Source organism: Aythya ferina, assembly GCF_964211825.1.
Source record: "Aythya ferina genome assembly, chromosome: 2".
In the NCBI taxonomy this organism is placed as follows: Eukaryota; Metazoa; Chordata; class Aves; order Anseriformes; family Anatidae; genus Aythya; species Aythya ferina.
Window position 1 is genome coordinate 16,142,560 of NC_140297.1, and position 24,962 is coordinate 16,167,521.

The following is a 24,962-nucleotide window of genomic DNA, read 5'->3' on the forward strand; positions in this document are numbered from 1 at the left end:
AACCCAAAACAACCTTTTTGTACTTATGCTCAGAAGGGGGCTCTTGAGTGTGCATCTGGGAAGTCCTTTGTGTAGGATCGTGCTGGCTGTTAGATTGGCCAGGAGAATAAGCAAACGCCACGGCCTCACAGCTGGGTCTGCTCATGGGGAATGGTGGGGATGTGTGCTGGTAGGAAGTCCTTGATCCAAACAAACCCCAAAGCTTTTTGAGCTCCATCTGTGTCAGTGGACTTGTCTGCTAATTTTCCAAAGCCTCCGAGTGCACCAGGAGGACTGGAGTTGTGTACTCTGTGACTCCTGTCTCTAACATGCTAGTCATGTTCAGTCAAACCAAACCATGACACAGCCATTCCAAAAGCCAGAACATTTTATGACAAAGAAAATCTTAGTAGATAATAACATAATTTTACATTGTAATTATATTACTTTATGTCTTTCATTCTTGACTGTTAAATCATACTGGAAAGAAATAGCCAACTCTTAAGTGACTGAGTGGTCGCTTGATCTAATGCTCTATTATGTCAAAAACTGTGTATCAATTACCATGATAAGAACCAACGTCAGCCTCAAGAGAGGTGGCAGCGTAATGTTTGCTTCACGAATGCAAGCTAACATTCATTGTAGCATCCATGGAAGATTCTGCTTATCAGTCTGATACAGGGAATCCTTGCAGTCAGATGTTACTCAGAGGGTGGTGAGGCCCTGGCCCAGGCTGCCCAGAGAAGCTGTGGATGCCCCATCCCTGGAGGTGTTCAGCGCCAGGCTGGATGGGGCTTTGGGCAACCTGGGCTGGTGGGAGGTGTCCCTGCCCGTGGCTTGGATGGGCTTTAATGTCCCTTCCAACCCAAGCCACTCTATGATATTTGAAGAAAAATAGTTGGTTAGTCCTATGTTGTCTGTGCATCTTCAGAATGTGTTTTAATGTTAGAATTCGTGGCGTCTCCTCTTCTGCTTTAACAGGGATGTTGAGTTACAAGAAACCTCAGTTAGCTGTACCCAGGCTTAAAATATGGAGAGTGCATGTAAACAGTTCAGAGAAACACTTGGTTTAAAATTCAGGTGTGGTTTGCATGAGGTATAGGCATAATGGGATCCATACTGACACATAATTTTTGAAAACTGATTCCATTGTCCTATTTTTACAGGAACCCAGCCTTTCTCAAGGGGTACAAAATGCTGATTTCTTTTAATGGAACTTTTTGTTTTTGCTTTCCAGTTTTATGAATGAACCAGTTTAGCATCTGAAAATGTATTATTATTATTATATAGCAGTAGTTGGCTATTTACTTTTTGAGAGTACAGGACAGAATTGTTGAAGAAAAAGGTATTAGTGGCACATAAATGCAGTCTTAGTATGTGTATTGACTTAAATATATTTTGAAAATTAAACTGAAGGCTGAATTAGTACAGAACTGCTGAACACGCGGGTTCCAAGTTTACTTTGTTCAGTTGGATAATCAAAAGATTAGTGTGGAAATGAGTCATTGCTCGTGATCCCTGCGCTTCAGCAGAAGCTGCTAATACCCAGAAATTACCACCATTTGAATAAAGTTTGATCGCTCTAAGATATTTGATCTGCAAGGTAAACATGTAGCATTATTGCTTGAAATATCATATGTGGTGACATTACATTTGCATTGTGTATTACAGGATGCTAACAGTAACTAAAAAATTGTCAATCTTCATGAAAAAAAGAGAGCAGTCAGAAAAAACTGTATACTAAATTAATCAAATTACTTTTCAGCGTTGTTATGCAATGGATTTGTGTTTTCTTCTCTGTTGTCTCTGATTATGCTGTGTAAGGCTTGGATGTCACACACCTGGTATAATGTTGAACATTTCATTGGATAAATGAACGAAATGAAAGTAAGCTAAATTATCGCCTGCAAATATTGGCGTTTCACACCAAGTTCAAAACATATTTGCTAGGGCATTCAAGGAGGTTTTTTTGTTGTTGTTTTTTATTGATCCAGAAATGTACTTTCTGTGTCAGAATTAATTTGAGTTGTTGACGCCTTCCTCAAGCACTAAATTGAGTTAAGAAAAAGTATGAAAATGCAAAAGAAAACGTTACATTAAAAGTTTTCCTTACAGTGGTAAGTTTTCTTTTTTCTGCAGTGCTTTTAAAACTAGTTTGAGACCTCAAAGTAAGAATGCAAGGTTTTCTTTATTTATCACTATAGTAAAGTTCTCTAAATAACATTTAAATAAACCCCAAAACTTATATATATGAAAATAAATAACCTCCTTGCATGTGATTTGTTCTCTCTATATTCAAACTGGAGCATGACCCCCCAAAAAAAAAGTTTTCTCCAAAATTTATTACTTTTTGCGAGTTTGTTCATACTTTAATATTAGTAATTTTCTTTAGTTTCTAAAAATGTATCAAAACTTCTAATTATCTCTGTTTCTTCTTTCCAGGAACGCTGTCATATCTAGTAGAGGGCATAATGCAGAATCCGTTAACTTTTTCTGCAGGTATAGTATACTTCCTATTCCTTTTGAGAAATTAGACATTTGTCATTCAAAATATGGAAGAATAATATCATCATTAATAAATGCCTAAATAATAGGCATAAGTGATGCCTACTGTTCTACCCTTATTTGGGTTTTAAGAAACCAAAGCTCTTATGACTAAGCTGTTATAAGTAATACTTACCACTTTAAACAATTTCAGTAGCTAAGATTGTTTTGTTCTTTGCTAATTGTTGTTACTACCTCTAGTTGAAAGTTTAACTATATAACTCTGGTTCTTGTTTGAGCAGAATTAATTATTCAGGTTTTATTACAATTTTTTATCCTTATATGTTTGAAAGTCATTACATTTCACCGTCATACAGTGGGGGTTAGATCTGCGTGCAAATTATGCTTTAAAACTAACACATACAAGAAATGATTAACTTATTTTTAGATTCTAAATGTATTTTCTCCAGCATTCCTATCCTTATTTCTTGTTTTCAACTACGTTTCTTCTGTTTTGTCTCTTCAGAAGTCACCTTCTGTTGATGCACATTTCAGTAGAGTTAGTGTCTGGAATTTTTCCCGTGTTACTAATGAGGATATTTGCACTGCAATATACAAGCCTCTAAATAAATGTTTGGCCATAACTATAATTTCCTTTCCCCGTTGTTCTTTGTTGCGGTGCTGATGTTTAAGTATGATTTTTAACTTGATGTCATTTTTATGATAATTCTTAAATGTAAGTGGATGTTTGGTGTTTACGACGTCAGCTCTAATGGACCCTTCAGAACCATTTTAGGCTGTCAGTTAGGTTTCCATTGTTAGTACTTACGTTAATGAAGACAAGCACTCTATATTACTTACCTGGAAGCTTGAGCTTTTGCTGCCATGCATGCTAATACTTTACCTGTTTCGCAAAGGCTGAGCGTTTTTCTGATAATGCAATAATTCTGAGGAAGCTACTCCAGGAGGATGCCATGTGAATTGATCTCTGATGTAGTCCTGTGCCTAATGGGACCATTCGTTCAAGGGAAGCAGTACGTACTGTCGTGTAAAGCCATCCAGCCTGCGGTGCAGGGTCTACAACCACGTGCTTGTGACTGAAATCCTTGATTCTAATACTTAAAAGCTTTATTCTTCCCATAAATAAAAGGAATTTGACCCATGTAGTCAATCTGAAAGCTATCTATATGTTGAAGTAATTTCTAAAAACAGGAGAATTATAGACTGTGAAGCTGTTGGCATACTTGAAACTGATGAATCATATGCTCCAAGGTTTTTAAAGAAAAATGTATCCTTTTTTAAAGAAAAACCCACTCCAGTTACTATCCTGTTACCCACTTTCACCCAGAGTGAATGATAAGAGCCATGTTCTAAACTTTGGAAGTGGAGGGTTGTGTTGGAAATTGTAACCAGATCCTAACCAAGAGCTATATCACTGTGAAATTATTATGTTTACAAATATATTAGTATATTTTTTGTATTCTGTGACTATCACTCTTTTTGTCCTTGTATGAAGCATAACCCTTGCTTCTTTAAATGTTATGACACTGAAAATATTGAGGCTATTAACAATTTATAATGATTTATGTGCAACAATAACATCGGTACATTTCTTACAAATAAAAGGTTTGAAAATGAATGGCATTGGAAGTAGAACCTATCCATCAGCTAGTTACATTCAGGATAGCGTTTTTGTCAGCCTTTCTGTACCGTGAGTGCTTGTTATTTTTCAGTTGAGTGTGGAAGTAATGGTTAGTGCAAGTTCTTTGAGTGACAACATAAACCCTTCGCTGCTGCCATTTGTCATGTAATAGCAGGAGTTCTGTCATTTGATACGCACCCCTTCAGGACATGGATTTTCCTCCACTTAAAATAATTGTATAAGGTGATGATCATGTACACCATGATCAAGTGAAACACTGCAAAGAGATGGACTTTTCTGAGAAATGATAAATATTTAACTTCTGAGATCTCATAATTGCTAGGAAAAATTTCAATCATCATGGAAATGTATCCTGTCATTCACACCCATGTTGATATTTGCTTTTGAGCAAGTGCTGGGGTTTTTTATCTTGCTCTGTAATGACACAAAATACTATTGAGCCTTAGAGGACTAAAATACCTTTGGATGAATGGCTCTGTCAGATTTATAAAACACTTCTAAATGATTCTAATGTGAAATAATTGTGTATATTGTACAATTATGCAAAATGAAGGCTGTCCTGGTTTATCTAGGAACTGATTTAATACTTTTTTTTTTTTAGTATACATTGAAAGAGTGTGCTAACAGGCTGATGGAGTTTTGCTCCTTATATATATTTATTTTAATAAAAAATCATCATATTAAGAAGTCATTGTATAGGTTAATACACCATATATCAGTGTTAGTATGGTCTTTTGGTGCTAGAAGATCTCAAACTTCAATTAACCATGTAAATGTGTTTTCTTAGCATCAACTCTCACTTTGCTGGAACCCCTGCTGCCTTTTTATCATTAACATAAATGCAGGTGCAAATAGCATTTATGCACTTTGATAGAAAGCAGTTGGAGACATTTCACTGTGGGACACGACACTTTCAGATTGTGTACATCTGTTCAAATAATGTATCCAAGCCAGTGACATGAATGCAAGGATAAAAACATCTGCCCCTGAGACCATTTGCCATACAGCAGATGCTTACATCTTTATTTATGCAGATGGTTTGTGTGATGAGCTGAGTAATGATGAAAGCAAGGAAGTTTGACAAAGATTTCAGGGTATTGCTTGGGATGAGAAATATGTTGGTAACAGTGGTTTATTTTCAGATGTTTGTGGAAAAAAAAGCATCTGTTATATTTACTGGTGTGTTTAGTAACACAGACATATTTAGGGTATTAACTAGATTAAAACAATCACTAAACTATTTTCAAAAAACAATTTTGCAGAAGAATTATGCCACAGCTACAGAAGATAGTTTAATTTTAACAGGAAGCCTTAAAGCTTTGCGTTAAGATTTTCACACGTTCTCAAGGTTATACAAAACATTGGGTGAAAGGTTCGCACAGTAGAATATTTTGCCATGCTAATAGCGCTTTGGAAGGTTGTATAAAGGCCGTGTCTTAAGATTTCGTGACATTTGGGATTTTCAGTAGAAGCCATATTTAGTGTCACAAAATAATTAGATCTGTAGGCTAGCCTACAGGTTTGAAAATTACCCTAGGCTACTTGACATGAGTTGCACACCTAAATAAATAAATAAATGAAACCCCACTGGCTCAGATAAACTTCAGTGCTTACCACAGACTTGCCCAGCTCTAGGGATGGATGGAGGCAGCTTTGTGTTAAGTGCGACTCCCTCTGCTGGACTCGTGCAACCAGGGTCTCCTTTTGTTCACAAGAGCCGTCTCGTTGCTTTCAGCACAGTGAGCGCTCCAGCTAAGCATGAATTCAGTTTGGAATTTAATCTGAAATTTCTGCACACAGCAAACGAAGGATGTCGTCTTTGGCCCACCTGCCTAGTGACTACGCTCCTGTTTTAATTCCATTGCGAGGTGGCACCCATCAGAAGTGCTTGCTGATGCAGTATCACTTAGCAATGTATTCAGTCAATTCCTTTACAGCACGGCCAGTGTGGGCTGTTGAGAACCAGTGCTGCCTTACGGAACACAGGAGCTAGGATGGGCAAGCATAGTAATGTCAATAAGCATTGCAATTTGAATTACTCACGTAGGGATTAAAAAAAAAAAAAAAGCATTCAGGTGCTGTAATTTAAATATTTTCTGCTACATCCTACTGCCAGAAAGACCACATTCAGGTTCTGCAGCAAGTGATAATGTTGCGTCATGGAAAGTAATGTCTTAGTCAGGAGGACCATTGTCTTCCTGAAGATGTTTGTTTCATTTGCTTTACAGGGCTTGTTTGTCTTTGGGGAAAAAAAACAAAACACCAACAATCCATATCTGTTTAAAGGATCCTGGAGATCCTCTAAAGATTAAAACAAAAATAAAGATTAGTGGAATTGATTACAGGTGGCAATGTTTTTTTTGCATATTTCAGCCAATGTCACAGAGTCATCTTCTGGAGAAATTTTGATTGTGAAAAAAAAAGAAGAGAGGGGACACCTAGACCAAATAAACCCTTAGATAGAGATTTTCCATTCAATTCATGGCTCGGGTCATTTTCAAAAGAAATGAACTGTTTACAAAATCCCTCAGAATCTACTCTCCAACAATCATCTAAGTTTAACGTGTGCTGTATTCTGGTCATTTATTGGGGGAATAATATCTGTTCATACTCAAAGATTGAAAATAGACCGGGCCCTGTCTGATCATCTTCAGTGAGCGGTCACTTTTCAAGGTTTGTAATACAGAAGTCACCATACAGATGCTTTTAGTGTCTCAAGTAATATAAGTTTGCTCTACAGGCAATCCATAAGACAAAGTGATGAATTAATCATTTGTATTGTCTTACACAGGGCTGTATTCGGAAATAAAGACTCTTGATTTTCACATAAAAATTGATATTCTAAAAAATGAGTAACAATTTCACTCTTGTGCTCTCCATTTGAACATCAGTATTTGGGAATTAAAAAAAAGAGTTTGTGGAATAAGAATCTTAATTCCCTTTCTGAAATCAGAAGTAGGTGTTTTCTGTCCCATGGAGGGAAAGGAGAAGGGTTGAGCTCCCAGTAAGAAGATTGATTCTGGTCTCAGCTTATTTGAAAGGGGAGCAAGAGTCTAGTCAGAAGATGTTTCATGACTTATTCATAAAATGGTTTTACTTGACCGTTTTGTGCTGCATAGTTTCTGAAGAATTCTGTCTTCATTTTTTTTTTTTTTTTAATCAGACCTGGTCATTAATGTTTCCTGCACTTAACGAAAAAATAAAGTCTATTAATTACCACTTACATTAGGCATATCGGGATTTTGTCCAGGTTGATGACATCTTGATAGTCATTTTAAAAAGTATTTTACATCTGACATCAATTTCACAATGAGAGTTACTGTTTAGATCTGTATCTTTCTTGACGCTCACTTAAAGAAATTTCAACTGGCAGTTCTCCCGGAAAGTAATACTTAAAAATCCAGTTAGTCTTCTGAAACTAATGTTTGTGCCCACCTCTTAGAGTACCTAATTAATATTGACAATGCGATTGAAAGTTTATGAATTACGAGCTTATGACCAGTGATTGCATCCCTCCCTTTATCTGTTTTCTGAACAATTAGTTCCCCCAGGTGGTTGCATCGCTGAAGCCTGGCTTTGCAGATCTACAGGGATGCTATCCTCCACTGAATGTCAGGACTGGGCAAAAAGAGCAAAGATAAAACACTGGAACTGCATTACTACCAAAATCATTTCTTTTCTGCTTAACTGAGCCATGTCAGAGCAGCATGGTTGCTGGATAACATGCTCTAGGTTTGACGTGGTTGATTGCTGAAACTAGTTTAGAGGCATATAGAAGCAGAAACACGCTCTCTCTCATGATGTGCGTATGTAACAGCGTATGTAACAGCATCTCTCAGAAAAGGTGTTCTCTTCCTGAACAGAGAAGACCCAATGTTTTCATCTTTGATGTTGGTTTTTGTTTGTTTGTGGTTGAGGAGGCTGGGTACCATTGAAGCCCGTAGATTTATCCACACAAACATTATTCCCAAATGTTTATTGCATTAGAGAGAAAAAGGTATGTGTGATTTTGTCAGCTGCAGATAAAGTTACTACAAATAACAGATGCTTTACGTCTAGCTCTTCATGGCAGTTTTGCTTTCTCGATACGAAAATATTGTGATCTATTTAAAATCTATTAATTATGTTAACCGTAGTATGAAATCTGTAACTTATAAATTGAAAGACTGTCTTCAAAAAAAAAAAAAACAAAAAACACTAAAGGAAAGCTTTTGAATTTCCCAAACACAGTATGAGAGGTGTTAAAAGAACATACGGATCTGTTAATAAACGGGTTTAAAATTAATTGCAAATGAGTGTTTAAAAATCTGTTACGCATGTTCTGACATTTAGGAAAGACTTCAAGACTTTATACCTTTATACAGTAGCACATAAATGGCTTTTTTATAAGAGGTTGTGTTATAAGAGGTTATGTTATAACCTCTTATAACATAAGAGTTATGTTTTAGCCCACATTTTGCATAAGATGTTGTTTTTGAATATTGATTTACCCAGGTGTGGGTTATCAATTTACATTAAAACCCAAAGTTTACCTTAAAGCTGTTGGCCGCTAGCTGTTCCCCACAGAAATAGTTTTTTTCTGCAAACTTTAAAAGTTACCTGTGTTGGAATAATACAAAGAGGTAAATGTTCAAGACTGCTACAGAACATTTAAACCCTACAGTGAGAAATCCCAATCTATGAGAAATGCAAAACAATTTTATTAGTATTGTAGCTAATGCTGCTAATACAGCATCTAGATGCAATAATTTTTTGTTTTGTTAACTTTTGGTTAACAGATCTGCTCTGCATAGTTATTGTTTCACATTACACTTTTCCTTAAGGACAGGGGCACAGCGGCCAAGATGCTGGTGAGACTATTGGCAGAAAGAAATTGTAAATCATGAAGCAACTCCTTTGTGTACATTCAAACACAAAGGAAAACAGTTCTGGGAATACAGAATGGATTACTGTTTTTTTCTCCATCTTTTTTTTTTTTTTTGGTATAAATTATGTCAGGTACTAATTTAGTGAAAAGTAGATCTGTATAAACACTGGCATTTATTGAGATGTGGTTGCTAGTGCAACAAGGATCTCTGTCAGGAGAAAAAAAAAAGAATTGGGAAACCAGAGAACTTCCCTAAATATGAACCCATGTTCTTGGATCACTGCGTGAACTCTCTCCAACATGACTACCACTGTTTATGCCAAAAATCAATTTAGCTTATTCCCACATTTGAAAAATGTTGAATGTCCACGTTAATGAAGTTAATGGCAGAAAATGTTTTTATTTTGCAACTTTATTGCCGAAACACTCTCTTCTGCTCAGGAGAGTCTTTTGCAGACTACGTAAGGAATCCAGGCAGTGTCCCACTACTCTTTGAATTTCTTGAAATGCACTGAAACGCATTTGGAAAATAATAAACTCTGCAGAGTTTAAGGCAAAGAAGGCCTTTCTAAATGGCAAAACGCTTAGTGCACAACTAGCAAACTATATGGAAGCTAAAACCAAAAATAATTATATATAGCCCTAAGAGGTCTCATTTCCCCTTCCAGAATTATAACAAGCTCTTTTCATCCTGCTCCTCCTCTGGTATGCCAGGACACGTTTTCTGGATGTATTTGTACATTCTGTGTCTTAGTCTTGGTGCGAATGATGTACCGTGGTTTTCCAGCCTTGTGTTAGAACACTTAGGTTGTTTATTTTTCTAATTTATTTTAAATTGCATAAAAGGCCTCCTATGTAGACGTAATTATATGACTCATTAAAAATCAAGCACTAAAAGATGAGAAATAGAAGATACAAGATTATCCCCGTGGTTTAAATGCTTCTCCTCTCCAAATCACATGTAACAGTAATGTTCCTCACCCATTTATGCCTGCTTAAAATTCCCTACCACAGCCTGAATCCTTGCCCTAGACACCTTCCAAATCTTATTTCTAGGTTTCTTCTCCTTTTCCTGCTGCCCCTCTCTAGATTCTAGTTTCTTTCATGCTGTGTGAGCCCAGCAATTAAGAGCTAATGAGAGAGAGGCCATTACTTTGTTTACAGCTTGGGGTTTTGGGCCCAAAGCTATAGTTGTAGGAAAAAAAAACATCAGCCTGAAGCAGGACCGCGTTCAATAGAAGGGAGTGATTGGACAAGTCAGGTGCTAGGTGTATCTATTGAACCTATGCCAAGAGCTTACAACTTGGGCTGAAATTGGGCAGTTTTTCAGAAAGATGTGTCAAATGTAAGGTCTTTCTCTAATTCAAAATTACTAGAATTTTTAAAAAATGTTCTTGTACCTGGGGATGGCTGACATTTTCTGTTAAAATGAATTTTAATGAAGTATCTGAGGCAAAAACACATAATGGAACTTTCTACCCAGGTGGTCAATATTTGGCAAAGAGAAACAACTGAATGTTGATTCTTACAGAATATTTCGTGTTGGGGTCTCCTGACGTGTGGGCTTTCCTACCAGCCTCCCATCTTACAGGTGTGTAGGGCGATGGTTGGACCAGATGATCAAAGATGATCATTTAAGGTCTTTTCCAATCTTAATGACTCTATGAAGGCCACAAGCTGTTTTCTAGAGTGACTGCAGTTCTTCTGATTTGTTTGAGATTATGGAAAGTGTCAGTGAGCATAGGATTTGGCCCTTTATGTTTAAAAATCTCAGTAAAGTTACAGAAACTTTATTTTTCTGAGCTTTTTGTTTTGGTACTGTTGACTATTTGCCACGCCACTCAAGCTAAAGCATCTCATCTATTTACCACATCAACCAGCTTTATTCCTCTATTAAATGATTGCCTTGTTATCAGCATGCAATATATTAGATTTTAAAACATTTTTTGAGGCTAGAAAGATGGCAAATAGCAAGAAACAGTAGCTTTCTTAAAGCATTAACTGAAAGTTAATGTTTTATATTGTCTTTTTTTTCTTTTTTTCCTTTCTTGCTGGAATCTATTTATAACTGACTGAAGCACTTTTGCAGGTGGTGTTTTTTTGCATGCTAATCCTGCAGAGAAACAAAGTGTCCAACAAAGTGTGCTGGGTCAGCCAAAACAAGAAACTTGTGCTGGAAAGACAGTATCCACAGGTATTTAGTGTGTATGGAGATCTGGCGAAATGAGTGATTAACTGGCATTGACAGAAATAAATCTCGGATTGCGTTATTGTGTTAGAAAGCGGTTACAAGTTTTTTCTTTCCAAAAGAACAGATATTCTTCCTTTTGAAGTTTGCAAAAGCCTCAGCAACATAAACTCAGAGTAAAATGCCACAAATCTTTTTGGTGTGTATTCTGTTTTTCCCGTCATACGCAAATGAGGCACACCCCTGAGCAAATGAGGTGGGCTGGCAAAGGTTTTTAAAAGCAATTAACATCCAGTGCACAGTGGGATTCCGTGTATTGCTGTTAATTCTAAATTCTGAAATTTTGATACTTTCTTAATGTTTGAAGTAGATCAGACTAGGGGGAAAATAGGATTTCTTCTGATGTTTTCTGCAGTGTCTGAGTTCAGCAATGTTGCACGTTGTACGTATAGAGAGAACAAATGGAAAGAACTGCAAGAAGAAGCAAACTAGGCTGGACTAAAGTAGACCTGAATGACTTGCAAAGGAAAGGGAGCCATGAATGAGCAGCAGCCCCGTGGAAGGCTTTCCTTCCTCCAGAGAACCCTTCCCAGCATGGCTCTACCAGAGACTTTGCTGCATCATTGAATTTTATTGGTGTATCATTGGCCAGTCCTATACAATTTTAAGATAATTTAAAAGTGGGGAAAGCTTATGACATCCTGCAAGTATCAGAGTGATTTGATATTCACATGTATGAGTGTGGTAACCATTAATCTTTCAGCAGAGACTTTTAAAGCAAATGGATTGAATTGCATTTGATTTAACCTCGTACTTAATTATTTAAGTGTCTACCTACTGCTCCAAGTGCATGCCTGCTTGAAAGACTGAAAACACATCAGTTAAAGTGAGCTTCACATCATTCAGATAGCGAATCTAATGTGTTCATTCATTTCCTTTATTCTTAATGAAATTGTTTTGGAGAAAGTATAAAAATTGCTGCCTTCAGTGATGTGCCTGTAGAAGTAATGTGGTCTAAAAGCGAGGCTCATCCTTAAGAATGCCAATGCAGGGCCTCCCTTAGCTGCCAGATCCCCTTCTTAGTTGCAAGACATGATGTGTCCGTGTAGGAATGGAGGTTCTTGAGCCACAACTGCCAAGTCCTTGTCAAAAAAGAGCCCTTTGAACTGATGGATGTAATTTGGAAGGTGATGTGGAACAGAGGTGGGATGACATGGGAAGATGTGTGTTTAATGTCCAGGTGGTCTGCTCGAACAGTGGCAGCCAGAGCATGTCCCAGTCATTCAAGATCTTCATTGTCAAATATATGAATGACTGTAGTGATTTGTGTCTGAAGGGTATTGTCGAACCTTCTAGCTAAGTATAAATGGGAGAAAAAATAGTTCAGGTCACTGGTGACACTCGAATGCTCTGGGTGCATTCAGCAGGGCCTCCAGGCTGTGAATCAGCTGGGTCCTTTTACTTGAGCCAAGGTGCTAAATAATCTTCTACCCCGTCTTCCAATTAGCTTTCTACATGCAAAGTCTTAACAGCCTGAATGATCATCAGACAGCTAGCCTGCATCTAGCCCATCTCTATATTTAGGCACTGGCTAAGCTGTTTAACTACAGCAGCTGTGTGGGATGAGAGGGAAATACAGAGCTGAGTATCCCTTGCATACCAGAGGCACTGCAGTGAATATTTCTGCACTAAACGGTCTAATGTAAACTTGGCAAAAAAAAAAAAAAAAAAAAGTAGTCAAGGCTGATACCAAACATGGCCTGCCTGGAAAAAGTATTTATGATAAAATTACACCAGTTGGAAAAGTTTGTATAAAAATCCCTTTTGAAATAGTTATATCAATGCTCAGCACTATATTAACTGTAAGAGATGAATGTTGATCCAAATGGACCTTGTTTAAAACAACATTTTGTGGTTGATTTTCCTGCTTTCTTGTGGACTACTGAGGAAATACGTATATCCTTAAATAAAAGGGATTTTACTGCCTGAATTTGCAGTAGGCAAGTCAACGTATATGAGGAATATATACTTATTTTCAAACCCAGTGTAATGCGTTATTACTACAAATATTTCCTAACCACAAACTAAAAGTTCCTGGTGCTGCAGCTGCCGTTTCTGCACCTTCATAGAGGTAGCATGTCCACAGCAATTCTCCATCATTTCCTGAGCACGTGGAGTTTGCTGCTGAAGTCCTGGCTTTGCTGAAAAGTTCGTGCAGATCAGTGAAAGAAATTTTAAAATAAAAAGGGAGAGGCCCAAGCCAAATAAATGTGAAGAGGAAACTGCTCCATCTTGATCAAAGCAGCAAGGTGAATAGCTGCTGGCTTGGACAGAGTCTTTAATATCAGTAAACAGCAAGTATAATCTGGAAAATAAGAGCAGACTCTGTCCCTAAAAGAAAAATACACTTGTGTGATCATCTTCCGCATTGAGACCTGTAACTAGCTTTGAAATTCAGGGTCTAGTTTGGTTAATATTTATATTCATACATTTACATAACATTAACCAATGCAGTTTGGCTAATACTTGTATTAATATATTTTATTATACTACTTCTCAGAAGCTCTTAAAGACGTTGCCTTAAAAGCAGCAACAAGAAGATACAGAAAAACTCTCAGTGCTATCTTATCTCAGTGCTATTTCGTGATTGAAGATGAGCAAAATAGATGTTCTTAGTGAAAAACAGCACATGCTTCTAGCTTTTGGAGAATAAAAGTAGGATGTTTGTGCTTTATCTGGGTTATACAAACTTTCTAGTCCTGGTGTTATCCCTGTATGTAGGGATCTCTTCATATTTGTGCAGGATTTCATGTGTGCAGTGGGATATCTGGAACTTTGGAACATCTCTACAGGCCTCCAGCAGAATGAAGTGCAGTTGGTGCCCGGTAGTTTCCCTTAATTGGGGGCACCGAGGTGATGTATAATAGACTTGGGTTTTGATGCTGTGGATAGCAATAAAAGGATCAAAGCGCCGCGCTCTGCACAGTTACAGTACGAACATGCTGTAGGTCAGAGACTTTGGAGAAGCATCAGACCCACTGCAGAGGGGCTGGGCTGTTTGTGGGATTGTGCAGCGATCTGGCGTGCCCCGGAGGCGGTGGGTTTACTGCCCATGTGCACGCCATGTGTGCGCACGTGGGTCTGTCCGGGACTGGTGGTCATGAAATGCGATAGCTCTGTAACCGGCAGCGTGCGCTGCGAGCTGCGTAAGGGCTGGAAAGAACATCCAGTATTAAGATAAACTCACTGAGTTTCCAGTGCTGGTGCTAATTCACAGTTACCTCTTTAAGTCTGGAGGAATGTATAAATACATGTATATACAAGGCTTTGAAACAATAAGGAATACATCTCTATGGAATTATCTCATTGCAGTTATTTTGACATATTCTATTCACATGTGGTTCTTCTCTTATGTATTTTTTAATCCTGAAATTGCCTTCCCAAATTGCATTTATGGCTGGGGTCTATGTGGATGAATTTTTAGAGAGATTGTTGGGTTATTCTTGTTTTTTTCAGAAAACCTATCCCAGTTTCTGAGAACTGGAAGCATCGGTAATTGAATTTATTTGAGACCGGGTAATGAGGCTGTTATATGATATGGTAGCAGTTCAGTTTAACTATATATCAAGTCCTTTTTTACGGCGTGTGTGGAAGGTTAGCATTTATCTCTGCTGCTGAGTGTGGATTAAATCTTACACCTTTTTTCCTTTTGTTTTTGTTTTCCTTAATTACCTTCATGTTTTTCTCCACTACAAACATTTGTGACATTTTCCAATGCAAGTAGAAACAGCAAAGAACTGTTTTATAACTTAGATAAATTGCATATTCCAAGAAAAAGAAAAAAAGAAAAGTAACTTAATACAACAATAGTTCTAGTGGGCAATAAAAACATGAACAATGTGTGTGATTGGGTTTTTAGCAATGGTAAATCCTCAGTCCTTTTGTACACATTTGAATGCAGTAATTTTTTAACAACTTCATCAGGTAAGCTTTAGTCTGTATCTCATAAAACCCACAAATTCTAAATGTTAAGAAACTTTGCCAGAGAGCATGATGCCAGTGAAAAGGTGTGATCGAGCAGGTGCTCAGAAAACTTCTGCATCATGACAGGTTTAAATACTGCCCATTTCCAGTCAGTTCTTCCAGATGCATACTGACACCACGCTAGCTCAGATTTTCCAGGGCAGAAGCAGCTTATAAGCACATACATTCTGAAATGTCACGCAGTTTTTAATCTAGAATGGAAGATACATTTAAAATTAGATTAAGACTTTTTTTTTTTTCCATGTGTATATTCACATTGCTTCAGGGAGTATTTTTGTTTTGTCCACAGGACTTCTGCAATTCTAAAGTTAATTTATCGGTCATTTAGGTGCTTAATATTTTTAATAAGCTTACATGTAATAGTATCCTTTGTAAGCCGTTTTATTTTTGCTACAGTAATTTTTCAAAACGAAACATCATGTGCTTTATTACATGTCTGTATTATTTTATTATTACAGATAAACACAAATCCACATCGGATATACTACAAAGTTTTCAGAAGAAAAGTCAGTTTAGGACCATTGCTCCCAAAATGGTACCAAAAATTTTAACATCTGGAGTGGTTTCGTGTCTCCAGTCATCTGTGCCTGAACAAAACCCACCAAAAATCTCAGCTGCTGGTTCTAAACCTCTGATGGTGCCAGCTCAAAACTACGCCGTCATGCAGCTTGCTGGTCACGAGGGGACTTTCTCCCTCCTGGCCTTGCCGTACGTTACCCCCGCCGTACCGCAGCCAATGCAGCCGTCAAACATGGCCCTTTCTGAAAACCTAAAGCTGCCTATCCCGAGGTACCAGTCTGTGAGAAATAAACTGCTGAGTGACAAGAAACAAGCTCACGTCTCTGTTTCGGGTACACAGAACAAGATTCCTACCAAAGCACAGGTCTCATCGCAGACTTCCCCCATGCCTACCCCAGCTGAAGACTGTCCTGAAACTCGTCCTAGTTCAGATTTGTCAGAGCAAGTGATGCTATCAGACCGTGAGTCATCTGAAATTACAGCTGCCACCTTACGAAGTGAAAATAATTCTGTGGAATCTGGATCTCCTTCGGTGAACAAAACAAAAACTGATGTCAGGAATGTTTCTGGACCATCTATAGTTAAAGACTCTTCGAACAAGCCAGTGAGTTCAAGTAATCCCATGAAACTTAGTCTGCACTCTGTGAAGACGGCACTTGAAACCACAAGGGAGTCATTTGTTATGGCTGAGAAACTGAAGGAAAAACCCACAAATTCTGCAAATCCTGTTACTGTCCTTTCACCAGCAGTTTTTGGCAGTCCGATACAGATGGCTCCATCAACACCAAAAGGAAAACTTCCTATTTTGCCTTACTCAAGGATGAAAAATTCAGTGTTCTGTAAATCTAAGCAGAGTACTGCTGTTATGAATGTATCCAGCCCTTCGATAAGATCTGACTGTGAAAAGACACCAGCTTCGGTCAAAACCTTTCATGTTCCTTCTAAAGGACCTGATAAACGATTAGCTGTACCATTTACACAAGCCCCCAAACAAACCATTCGAGAAAATACGTTCTCTCCATCCAATAAAGTGGATGTTGACAGCCTTAAAAAATTGAATGGTACACCCTCGAAAAGAAGAGGCAGGAAGAGAAGAGCCCCGGATGATTTATTGGCTTTCCAGACCAAGCGAAGGAAATGCATCGTTAATAAATTTCGAGAAGGAAGAGAGAGGGTGAAAGCTGATCTGCAGCCACCTGAAGACAAAAAAGCGGAGGCGGTGAAAAAATACCGTAGTATTAGACCCAAACCAGTGGTGGTTGTGCAGGCTATTGCACCGCTGACCTCTGCAGCCGTCATAGAGGCAAAGTCTCCCGACCGTTTAGGGCAAGATCTTGTTTTAAGCAGCTCACTTGCCAGTAAATATTTAAGCTACAAGCATAATGACACTCCATCGGTTAAATCTATTGATTTAGGCAGAAACGCGTACTCAGCTGTGCCTAAGCCGTGGCATAAATGCCAGGTTTGTAACCATCACTTCCAGTTCAAACACCACCTCCAGGACCACATGAACACGCACACGAACAAGCGGCCTTACAGCTGCCGGATCTGCCGGAAGGCGTACATTCATTCCGGGAGCCTGAGCACGCACATGAAGCTTCACCACAACGAAGGCAAGCCCAAAAAGCTTGTGTGCTGCGAATTCTGTGCTAAAGTTTTCGGCCATGCAAAAGTCTATTTTGGTCACCTAAGGGAAGTGCACAGGGTTGTTATCAGCACCGAGCCCTCCAGTAGTGAGCAGCAGCTGCAAGATGCTCTGAGGAGCAGAGACACAAACATAAAAGAGGCAGAAGAAGCAACAGAGAGGTGAGTGCTGTCACTGATTAAGTGCTAATAAAAATGGGATTTCAGATTACCAGTGGAAATTCATAAGCATTACCACATCACCACGATGAAAAGTGTTGATTTTTCATCTCTATTTTTTTTTGTTTTGTTTTGTTTTGCTTTTGTTTTCTTCCCCAAGTGAGATTCCTAATGGTTTAAATATTCTCTTGTGGAATCCAATCAAAATTCCAAATCCAAAATGTATTTCAGCTGATTTGTAAAATACAAATTATTACTGACACTGGCATGTCTGAAGCAATTTTGCATATATTCTAGTAATACCCAAACCACCAATAGAGCTATTTTAATCAGTTCTGTTTTGTTTTTGTTAATCTGCACTATCTTGAACCTCTACCCATTTTGTGATTTTTTTCCCCAGAAGATAAGTAAACCAACTGCAATAAGTGAAAAGCAATTCATATTCCAGTATTAGCTTGTAGTTTGTTTACACTATTAAATATCATTATCCCATTTCCTTCTCTGGAGTGCTGTGAGCTAATCTGTCTTGTGCCTTGATTACCTCTGCTTCTGCAATCGCTTTGCCAAGTAAAAAAAGTTAGCATATACCATATTGAGATGGATAGGGCATTATTTTATTTCTGCATTATGAATTCGAGGTGAATTTTCTTGGCACAGTATAAATGTTAGCTTTTTTGTTTGCCCCACTGTGCCTTTACTTTAATTGAAGTACACTTTATTAGAATTACTTTATTAAGCCCAGTGCTTTAACCTGATGCCTCAGTACCAGACCAGACGTGTTTTGCTTTGCATAGTTCCACTCTTTGGGACATCAGTTGGAAAATTCTTCACATATTGAACCTAAGAAATATCAGTGCTTTTCTTTCAGCCTTATGAGTTGAAATACAATGAATAATTTAGTATATCTGTTTTCTTGGGTAATCTGTCAAATGTATATTGATATATGTGTATTAACAAACGTGTATTAATAAATAGCAATATGTGGTCCTTTCCCTAGACTTCATGAGAAGGTTTTTGTGTTGTTTGGTTTTGATTGCCTTAACTTAAACAAGGAACATGCAGCTGTTACTTGTGTCTGTTTCCTTTACATTGCAGAGCTGTCCTGAATCAGTGAGAGGGGCTGTCCAGTTGTAAATGACCTATTTAAACTTTTTTTAACAGTGGTGCAAACTTTTAGGTAAAAAAAAAAAAAAAAAGAAAAAAAGGAGCTCTGAAGTTTCATTGCTTCCATCTCTGAGTGGGAGGTGGGACCCGTGGTTTTGATTTACATTGACTTCAGATCAATCAGTACAAGCAGGTTAGTTTCTGTGAGTAGTCAGCTGCTGGTAATACTCGTTTGTACTTTTCTAGCACAGAGCTAGTTGTATTTGGATTGACCTCACTAAGTCTTGAACTTTTAATAAAAGGTGAAAAACAATTTTTTAAAGGTTAGTGTCATAAAAGATTATTTTTACAGAGATTATTTTGCCATTTTAGAGGCAATTCCTGAACTCAGCAGTGTCAAATATCATTCGGCTTCAGTTGTTTCCTAATCAACCTTATTAGTATTTTATTTCTTTCTTTATCTGTTCCTAATAAATTGGATACGGTAGCAACAGTGCCTGTTTTTAATCAAAAGACTGTTTCGTGGATGTCACCTCTTCTTGGAACTTGCATGGACAGAAACTATCAGCTCTTTCGTGTATGCTTTCGGCTAATGCTGAAATAGTTTGTTTTTTGTTTTTTGTTTTTAACAGGGGAAACAAGTGCAATTTGGAAGACCTGTTCCATAATCCTGGGGAGGTTAAATTACAGATCAGATGTGGTCGGTGCCAGTTCATCGCACAGTCTTTTGCTGAAATGAAGTTTCATTTACTGTGCTCTCATGGAGAAGAGATCCAGGGAAGAGTGAAGGAAGGGGTTTTACAAGGAAGTAAAGGAGCTAGGGGGGAACTCATCAAACATGCAACACACCTCTGGAAACAGCGCAACGAGAGAAGACATACAGCAAAATGCAGTGCCCGTGAGGAGGAGTTTTATGCTTTGCCAAAACTGAAAAGACAGATACACTTTCACCATCAGAATAATGTTGATATGTTATCTAAAAGTGAAGTGACTCAGTCAGGAAGCAGTGAAGCAGCCAAGGAGGTGCAAAATGTCGGTTCTGGTACACCAAGCAAAAAGATTGAAATTTGGTCTAAAGCTGGATATAACTGCATTTTGTGCAAACAGTTATTTGGAAGGAAGGAGGATCTTTGTAATCATTGGCAGAGTCATCATAACTGTGAAGACCCTTCTGTTTTATGGACAATCTTTAGTTTGGTCTCAAAACAAGGAATTATTGAACTTTCCAATAATGGTTAATACTGAAGTGCAGTTCTACTGTGCTGTATTGATAAACTGACTCGTGAGATGTACTGCTTCAGAGGTTTGTTTGATGTGGTGGGTTTTTTTTGGTTAGCAGTTGCAATCTTTGCTCACCTTTGTTTTGTTGAATAGAAAATGTATTCATCCACTGTCTTTCCAGATGGGTACATGCGGGCTGGTTATGAAATACTGCATTTAATATTAATGTATGAGGAACTTAGCAGCAGCAAATACTCATTGCTAATGGTTAAAATTAAGAAGATACTCAAATTACCTTACACTGTGTGTTATGCAGAAATAAATCAGTTTATTTGAAGTAATCCCTGTCTTGAATAAAATGGCAAACCAGACTAAAAGTGTAATTTCAGTCCCAACTGTGCTTCCAGATTTTATGCTAAATTGGTATTTCTGTACAATTTGGTAGATCATTTGAAGGTGCATATACGCAACCTGCATTCAGGAGCTTTACTATCTATAATTTAAAAGCTTTTAAATCTTGTTTTCTTGATTTCAGTCTTTTCAGCCACCAGGTCTTTAGGAGTTATATTCTGTCCTTACAACAGCAGGGATCTCTGGACGTTAAAGTGAAAAATCTACATGTATTTTTTTTTCCTGTAGCCCTTTGGATTGAAGACAAGAGTTAGTCACTACCTGTGAAGATGGAACCCTCAAAGCCTAACTGCTTTATGGAAAAAAAAAAAAAAAAAAAAAAGAAAGAAAAGAGGTTGTTCTAAAAATAAGCTGAGTTTGTTACTTCAGGGAAGTTTGACATTCTGCAATAGGTTGCATGATTCACATTGAACTTTAAGCATTTTCCTTGCACCTCCTGTGACAGCAGTGCAAACACCTTTGTCTCTTTCCTTTAACACTCTCGGTATATCTCTTTTGTACCTATGCAGTTGGCTTTGGCTTCAAAGGAAAGTTGTTCCTCAGCTTCTGATTCTGTGGTACAGCTAATGAGCTTTTTTCACTTGTCTTGCCACGTTTACCGTATTGTAGGATTGGCCTGCAGCACCTTCACCTTCCAATATCAGGAGCCAGTAGCATTTACCTAACCAGGATGCACACCTGCAGTGGATGTGCTGTTCCCCCTAATGGACCATCTCAGTACATCCCCAAGGGGGCAGTTTCAGTTGAGGCTGTAAGGAGATGGAGTTCTGGAGCTCCCTTTTTGTGAAAGGCTCTTTGAAGCCATTAAATCTGGTTTGAAATTTGTGTTTAAACTGCTGTTACTTAAATCCGTATGTGCATCTGAATGATTTTGGAAGCGGTAATGGGGACAGTGTGGGAGGTTATCCTGAGCAGACTGGCAGATGGCACAAAACCAGGGGAGAGAGCTGTGCTACCATCCAGAGGGACCTCGACAGGCTGGAGGGATGGTCTGGCAGAAACCTCAGCGAGGAGATGTGTGAAGTCCTGCACCTGAGGAGGAACAACCCCAGGCACCAGGACATGCTGAGGGCCTCCCAGCTGGGAAGGGGCACTGTAGAAAAGGACCTGAGGAGGGTCCTGGTGGACACCAGGTTGATCAGGAGTCAGCAGCGTGCCCCTGCCACAAAGAAGGTCAGTGGTTATTGAGGGCTGGTGGAGGGAGGGGATCTTTTCCCTCTGTTCTGCACTGGTGGGGCTGCACCTGGAGTGCTGGGTCCAGTTCATGGGCCTGCCAGCACAAAGACATGGATGAACTGGAGGAAGTCCAACAAAGGGCCACAAAAATGATGAAGTGACTGGAGAGTCTCTCGTATGAGGTAAAGGTGAGAGAGCTGGAACTGGTTAGCCAAGAGAAAAGGCTCAGGAGGGATTCTATCAACATCTATAAATACGTGGAGGGCAGGTGTGGAGAAGACAGAGCCGGGCTCTTAGTGCTGCCCAGTGACAGGCCAGGAGGCGATGGGCACAAACTGAAATGCAGGAGGGTCCCTTTGAACGTCAGGAAACAGCTTTTTACATCGAGGCTGACTGAGTCCTGGCACAGGCTGCCCAGAGAGGCGGTGGAGGCTCCTCAGACACCTTCAGGAGCCCCCTGGCCATGGCCCTGGGCTCCCTGCTCCTGGTGGCCCTGCGTGAGCAGGGGTTGGGCCTGCTGGGCCTGGAGCTCCCTGCCAGCCTCAGCCAGTTGTGGTTCTGTGAACTGAAAATCAGCAGAAATCAGGGAATATCAGGGCAAACTGAAAAGTACACCAATCCTGTTTCTAAACTACTACTCCATTTGTTTCGTCTTGTGGTCAAACTGTAACTGAGGGATGAAAGAATCCTGCCTAAAATGGCCCGAGTGGCCTCGCTTTTGTAAAAATTGTGTTGGTGAGAACATAGGCAGAGATCTACAAATGTTGGGTGCTTCAAGTGGGATTCCAGAAGCTGTTGAGATATTTTGTTTATGTGCTTTGTTTTTAAACAGTAAAGGCAGCTTTGATGAGCCGAAAGCTTTGGATGTCATTTCTTGTGGCATGGTGCTTTGCCTGGTGTTGAACTACAAGATGAGCCAAGAAAAGTAAAAGACAAAAGGAAAATCCTCATGGGTTGGGCTGCTTGGGGAAGTGGGAGAGTCCCTGTTGATTTTTACAACCTCCTTCTTACTATCTGTTCTTATAAATACACAACTGTGCCGTTGTTTTTTTTTTTTCATTGCTTTAGGATATTGCTTTGTATACAGACCTACTTTGAAACATCGCTTGTTCTTATGCTTGCATGACACCTATCTCTCAATGCCTACAATGTATTGAAATTTAGTTTTCCTCACCAGTTAGATGGAAGATACGTCGTATCTGGAAAGGAATAGCTAATTTTAAAGTCAGTGTTTCGTATGAAATCGAGATGGTATTTAATGTAGCAAAGAGTATTTACATTTAGGAGTGTGTTGTGTTCATTGTTTCTCCCAACTTAATCCCTTAACTTTGCTAATCAAAGAGCTTGCTGATTTCTGTGAAACAGAAATGTGAGAACAATCCCTCCTTCCCATAGTTAACACCGAAGCAAAGGGAGATTCATTCCCAGCATACAAGGATGCATTTTTTAGAGTTGGGCAAAACCCATTAAAAAGGCTTGGTTGTGCTCATCGTTTAAAGCAGACCTTAAGTCACCTTTTCTGCAACAGTACCTGTTCCTCAGTGTAGTTTAAAATGAGCTGAAATGAATGCAGCTCTGCCACCGAGCTCCTCCTGTTCAGGAACAGCACAAACGATGGCCAAGCAGTGCTTCCAAAATATTTTCCAAAAGTATTTGTTAAAAATAGTGCATTCTGTAGAGCCAGTGAAGTGAATGAGTTGGTTTGTGGGGGTTTTCGACAAGGAGGAGTCTCACGGCTCGCATTGCACGTTGAAGAGGGGGTTGCAGTGCTGATGGGGGAGGTTTGGGATGAGGGAGCAGGTTGCTTTTTTTAAACTGGAAATTCTCATGTACTTGAAGTGCTTCCCTTTCATCAAATTCTTGAGCTTCTCTTCCTTTCTCTAGTCCAGGCCAAATGGGTAAACGGGTCTCAGCTTTCAGCAATTTAAAGCCTGAAAAACACATTTTAAAGCACGGTTCTAAGCTGTTTCTCAGTGTTCTTGTAAATGTTTAAAATTAGAAGCACTTTTTTTTTTTTTTTTTTTTTTTTTTCTGAGCCTGAAAGCATTCTTAAGTTTCAGCCTATTATGATTATGGTAGATCATGAAAGGTTGGGATTTTTTGAAAATACATCTGTATTTAATGCAAAGCTGTCCTTTGTTTGAGAAGTGTTTGTTTTGAATTTGTGTTGGTTTTGATAGCATTTGGAGGTATGAAGTGAGCCTTATTTACAGCAACATGAAATAGCACAAGTTTGCAGTTCAGCTGGATGGTTGTCATGAGTACAGTTTGCTGTTTACCTTGAAGTGGGACAAGTTAACATCTGGTTTTGCACGTAAATTATATTTTTAAATTGTTAAAACGAATGTTGTTGTTTTTTTAGCTGTAGTTTTGTTCCCCTCTGATTTTTCATTAAATCTCTGTTTCAGCTTCCCTGGTCAACTTTAAAGCTGTTCCTCACATGGAAAGTTGTTCCTTCATCATCACACCATAAATAATCAAAGCTGGATGACTTCCACTGCTTCTCTGGCTTGCCGAGTATTGCCTTTCTCCAGCTGCAGAGCTACAGTTTCCTATGGCTAACTTGACATAGTTGCTGGCAGTAAATTTTTTACTTCATTTATTTATTAGTATTTAGATCTCTGCTGTTCAGCTCCATCAGAGTTTCTGTCATACCTCATTAGATACTTATTTTATCTACTAGTCACTGAGCTCTTTAGAGTCAGTGTCATAAGAAGGATGAACAGGTATTTAGGAGAGCAGATTTCAACCCTAACTTTGTTCAGATGATGCTGACGTTTGAGAATCACCAGCTTATCTAGGCTCAGCCATGTAGTGTATTATATTTCTACAACGCACCCACCTACATGCGCATCTATTTTGGATAGAAATGTATACTTCGAATACAGCTAGTGTCAGTTATTATTATCAAACCTCTACAATGTAGGTTTTTGGTTATTATGCATAAAGATTAAAATGCTATTAACGGCAGTAGGTTGACGTGTCAAGTTCCTTGTAGCTCTGAAAAATGAAAGTCTCTCTGTGTCGAGTCTGACACTGAGAAAATCTGTCTCACGAAGAAAATTCTGACAGCTCAAAAAGAAAGGCAAAGAGTGTCCTTATTGCAGTGTGTGGTTTTAGAGCTGATCTGTCACAGGTTAGGATTTCCTCCATTTTTGATTAAATTGTCTGACTATTTCTTTGTTAGTAACACTGAAGAGGACCCAAGCCTGGAAGCAAGTTTCGTGAGAAGTTGCGTTTACTTCCTTTCTCCATGCAAGGAGACACGTCCATGGGATCGAATCGTCTGGGTGACCTTGTGCAGGCACAGAGTGGGGCAACACGCAAGGTCTGGCCTCACTGTGTGCCCTGGTGGCTGACCTTTCTGCAGTTCCAAAGCTGAAATCATGAATTTGAGCCTAAAAATATCTTAACTTTTCAGACTTGAGTGAATTTCTAATAACCTTGCTGTCAAACGTTTAAGAAATTCTTTTTTAAAAAAAAAAAAAAAAAAAAAAGTGCTT

At 38.7% G+C, this 24,962-nt stretch overlaps 1 protein-coding gene across 12 annotated transcripts in view; it reads left to right on the forward strand.

Moving 5' to 3' along the window:
- Window positions 1-20,213, forward strand: part of ZNF438 (zinc finger protein 438) — a 45,708-nt gene extending 25,495 nt beyond the window's left edge. For 9 of the 12 annotated variants that reach the window (XM_084508168.1, XM_084508179.1, XM_084508175.1 and 6 more), the window contains 4 exons: window positions 2,422-2,478; window positions 11,083-11,187; window positions 15,684-17,550; window positions 19,284-20,213. In XM_084508168.1, the coding sequence (XP_084364294.1) occupies window positions 2,422-2,478; window positions 11,083-11,187; window positions 15,684-17,550; window positions 19,284-19,890 (2,636 nt within the window). In that variant the 3' untranslated portion in view covers window positions 19,891-20,213. The remainder of the gene's footprint in view (window positions 1-2,421; window positions 2,479-11,082; window positions 11,188-15,683; window positions 17,551-19,283) is intronic. The other 3 variants (XM_084508178.1, XM_084508170.1, XM_084508171.1) reach the window with 1 other exon arrangement.
- The last annotated feature ends 4,749 nt before the right edge of the window (window positions 20,214-24,962 follow it).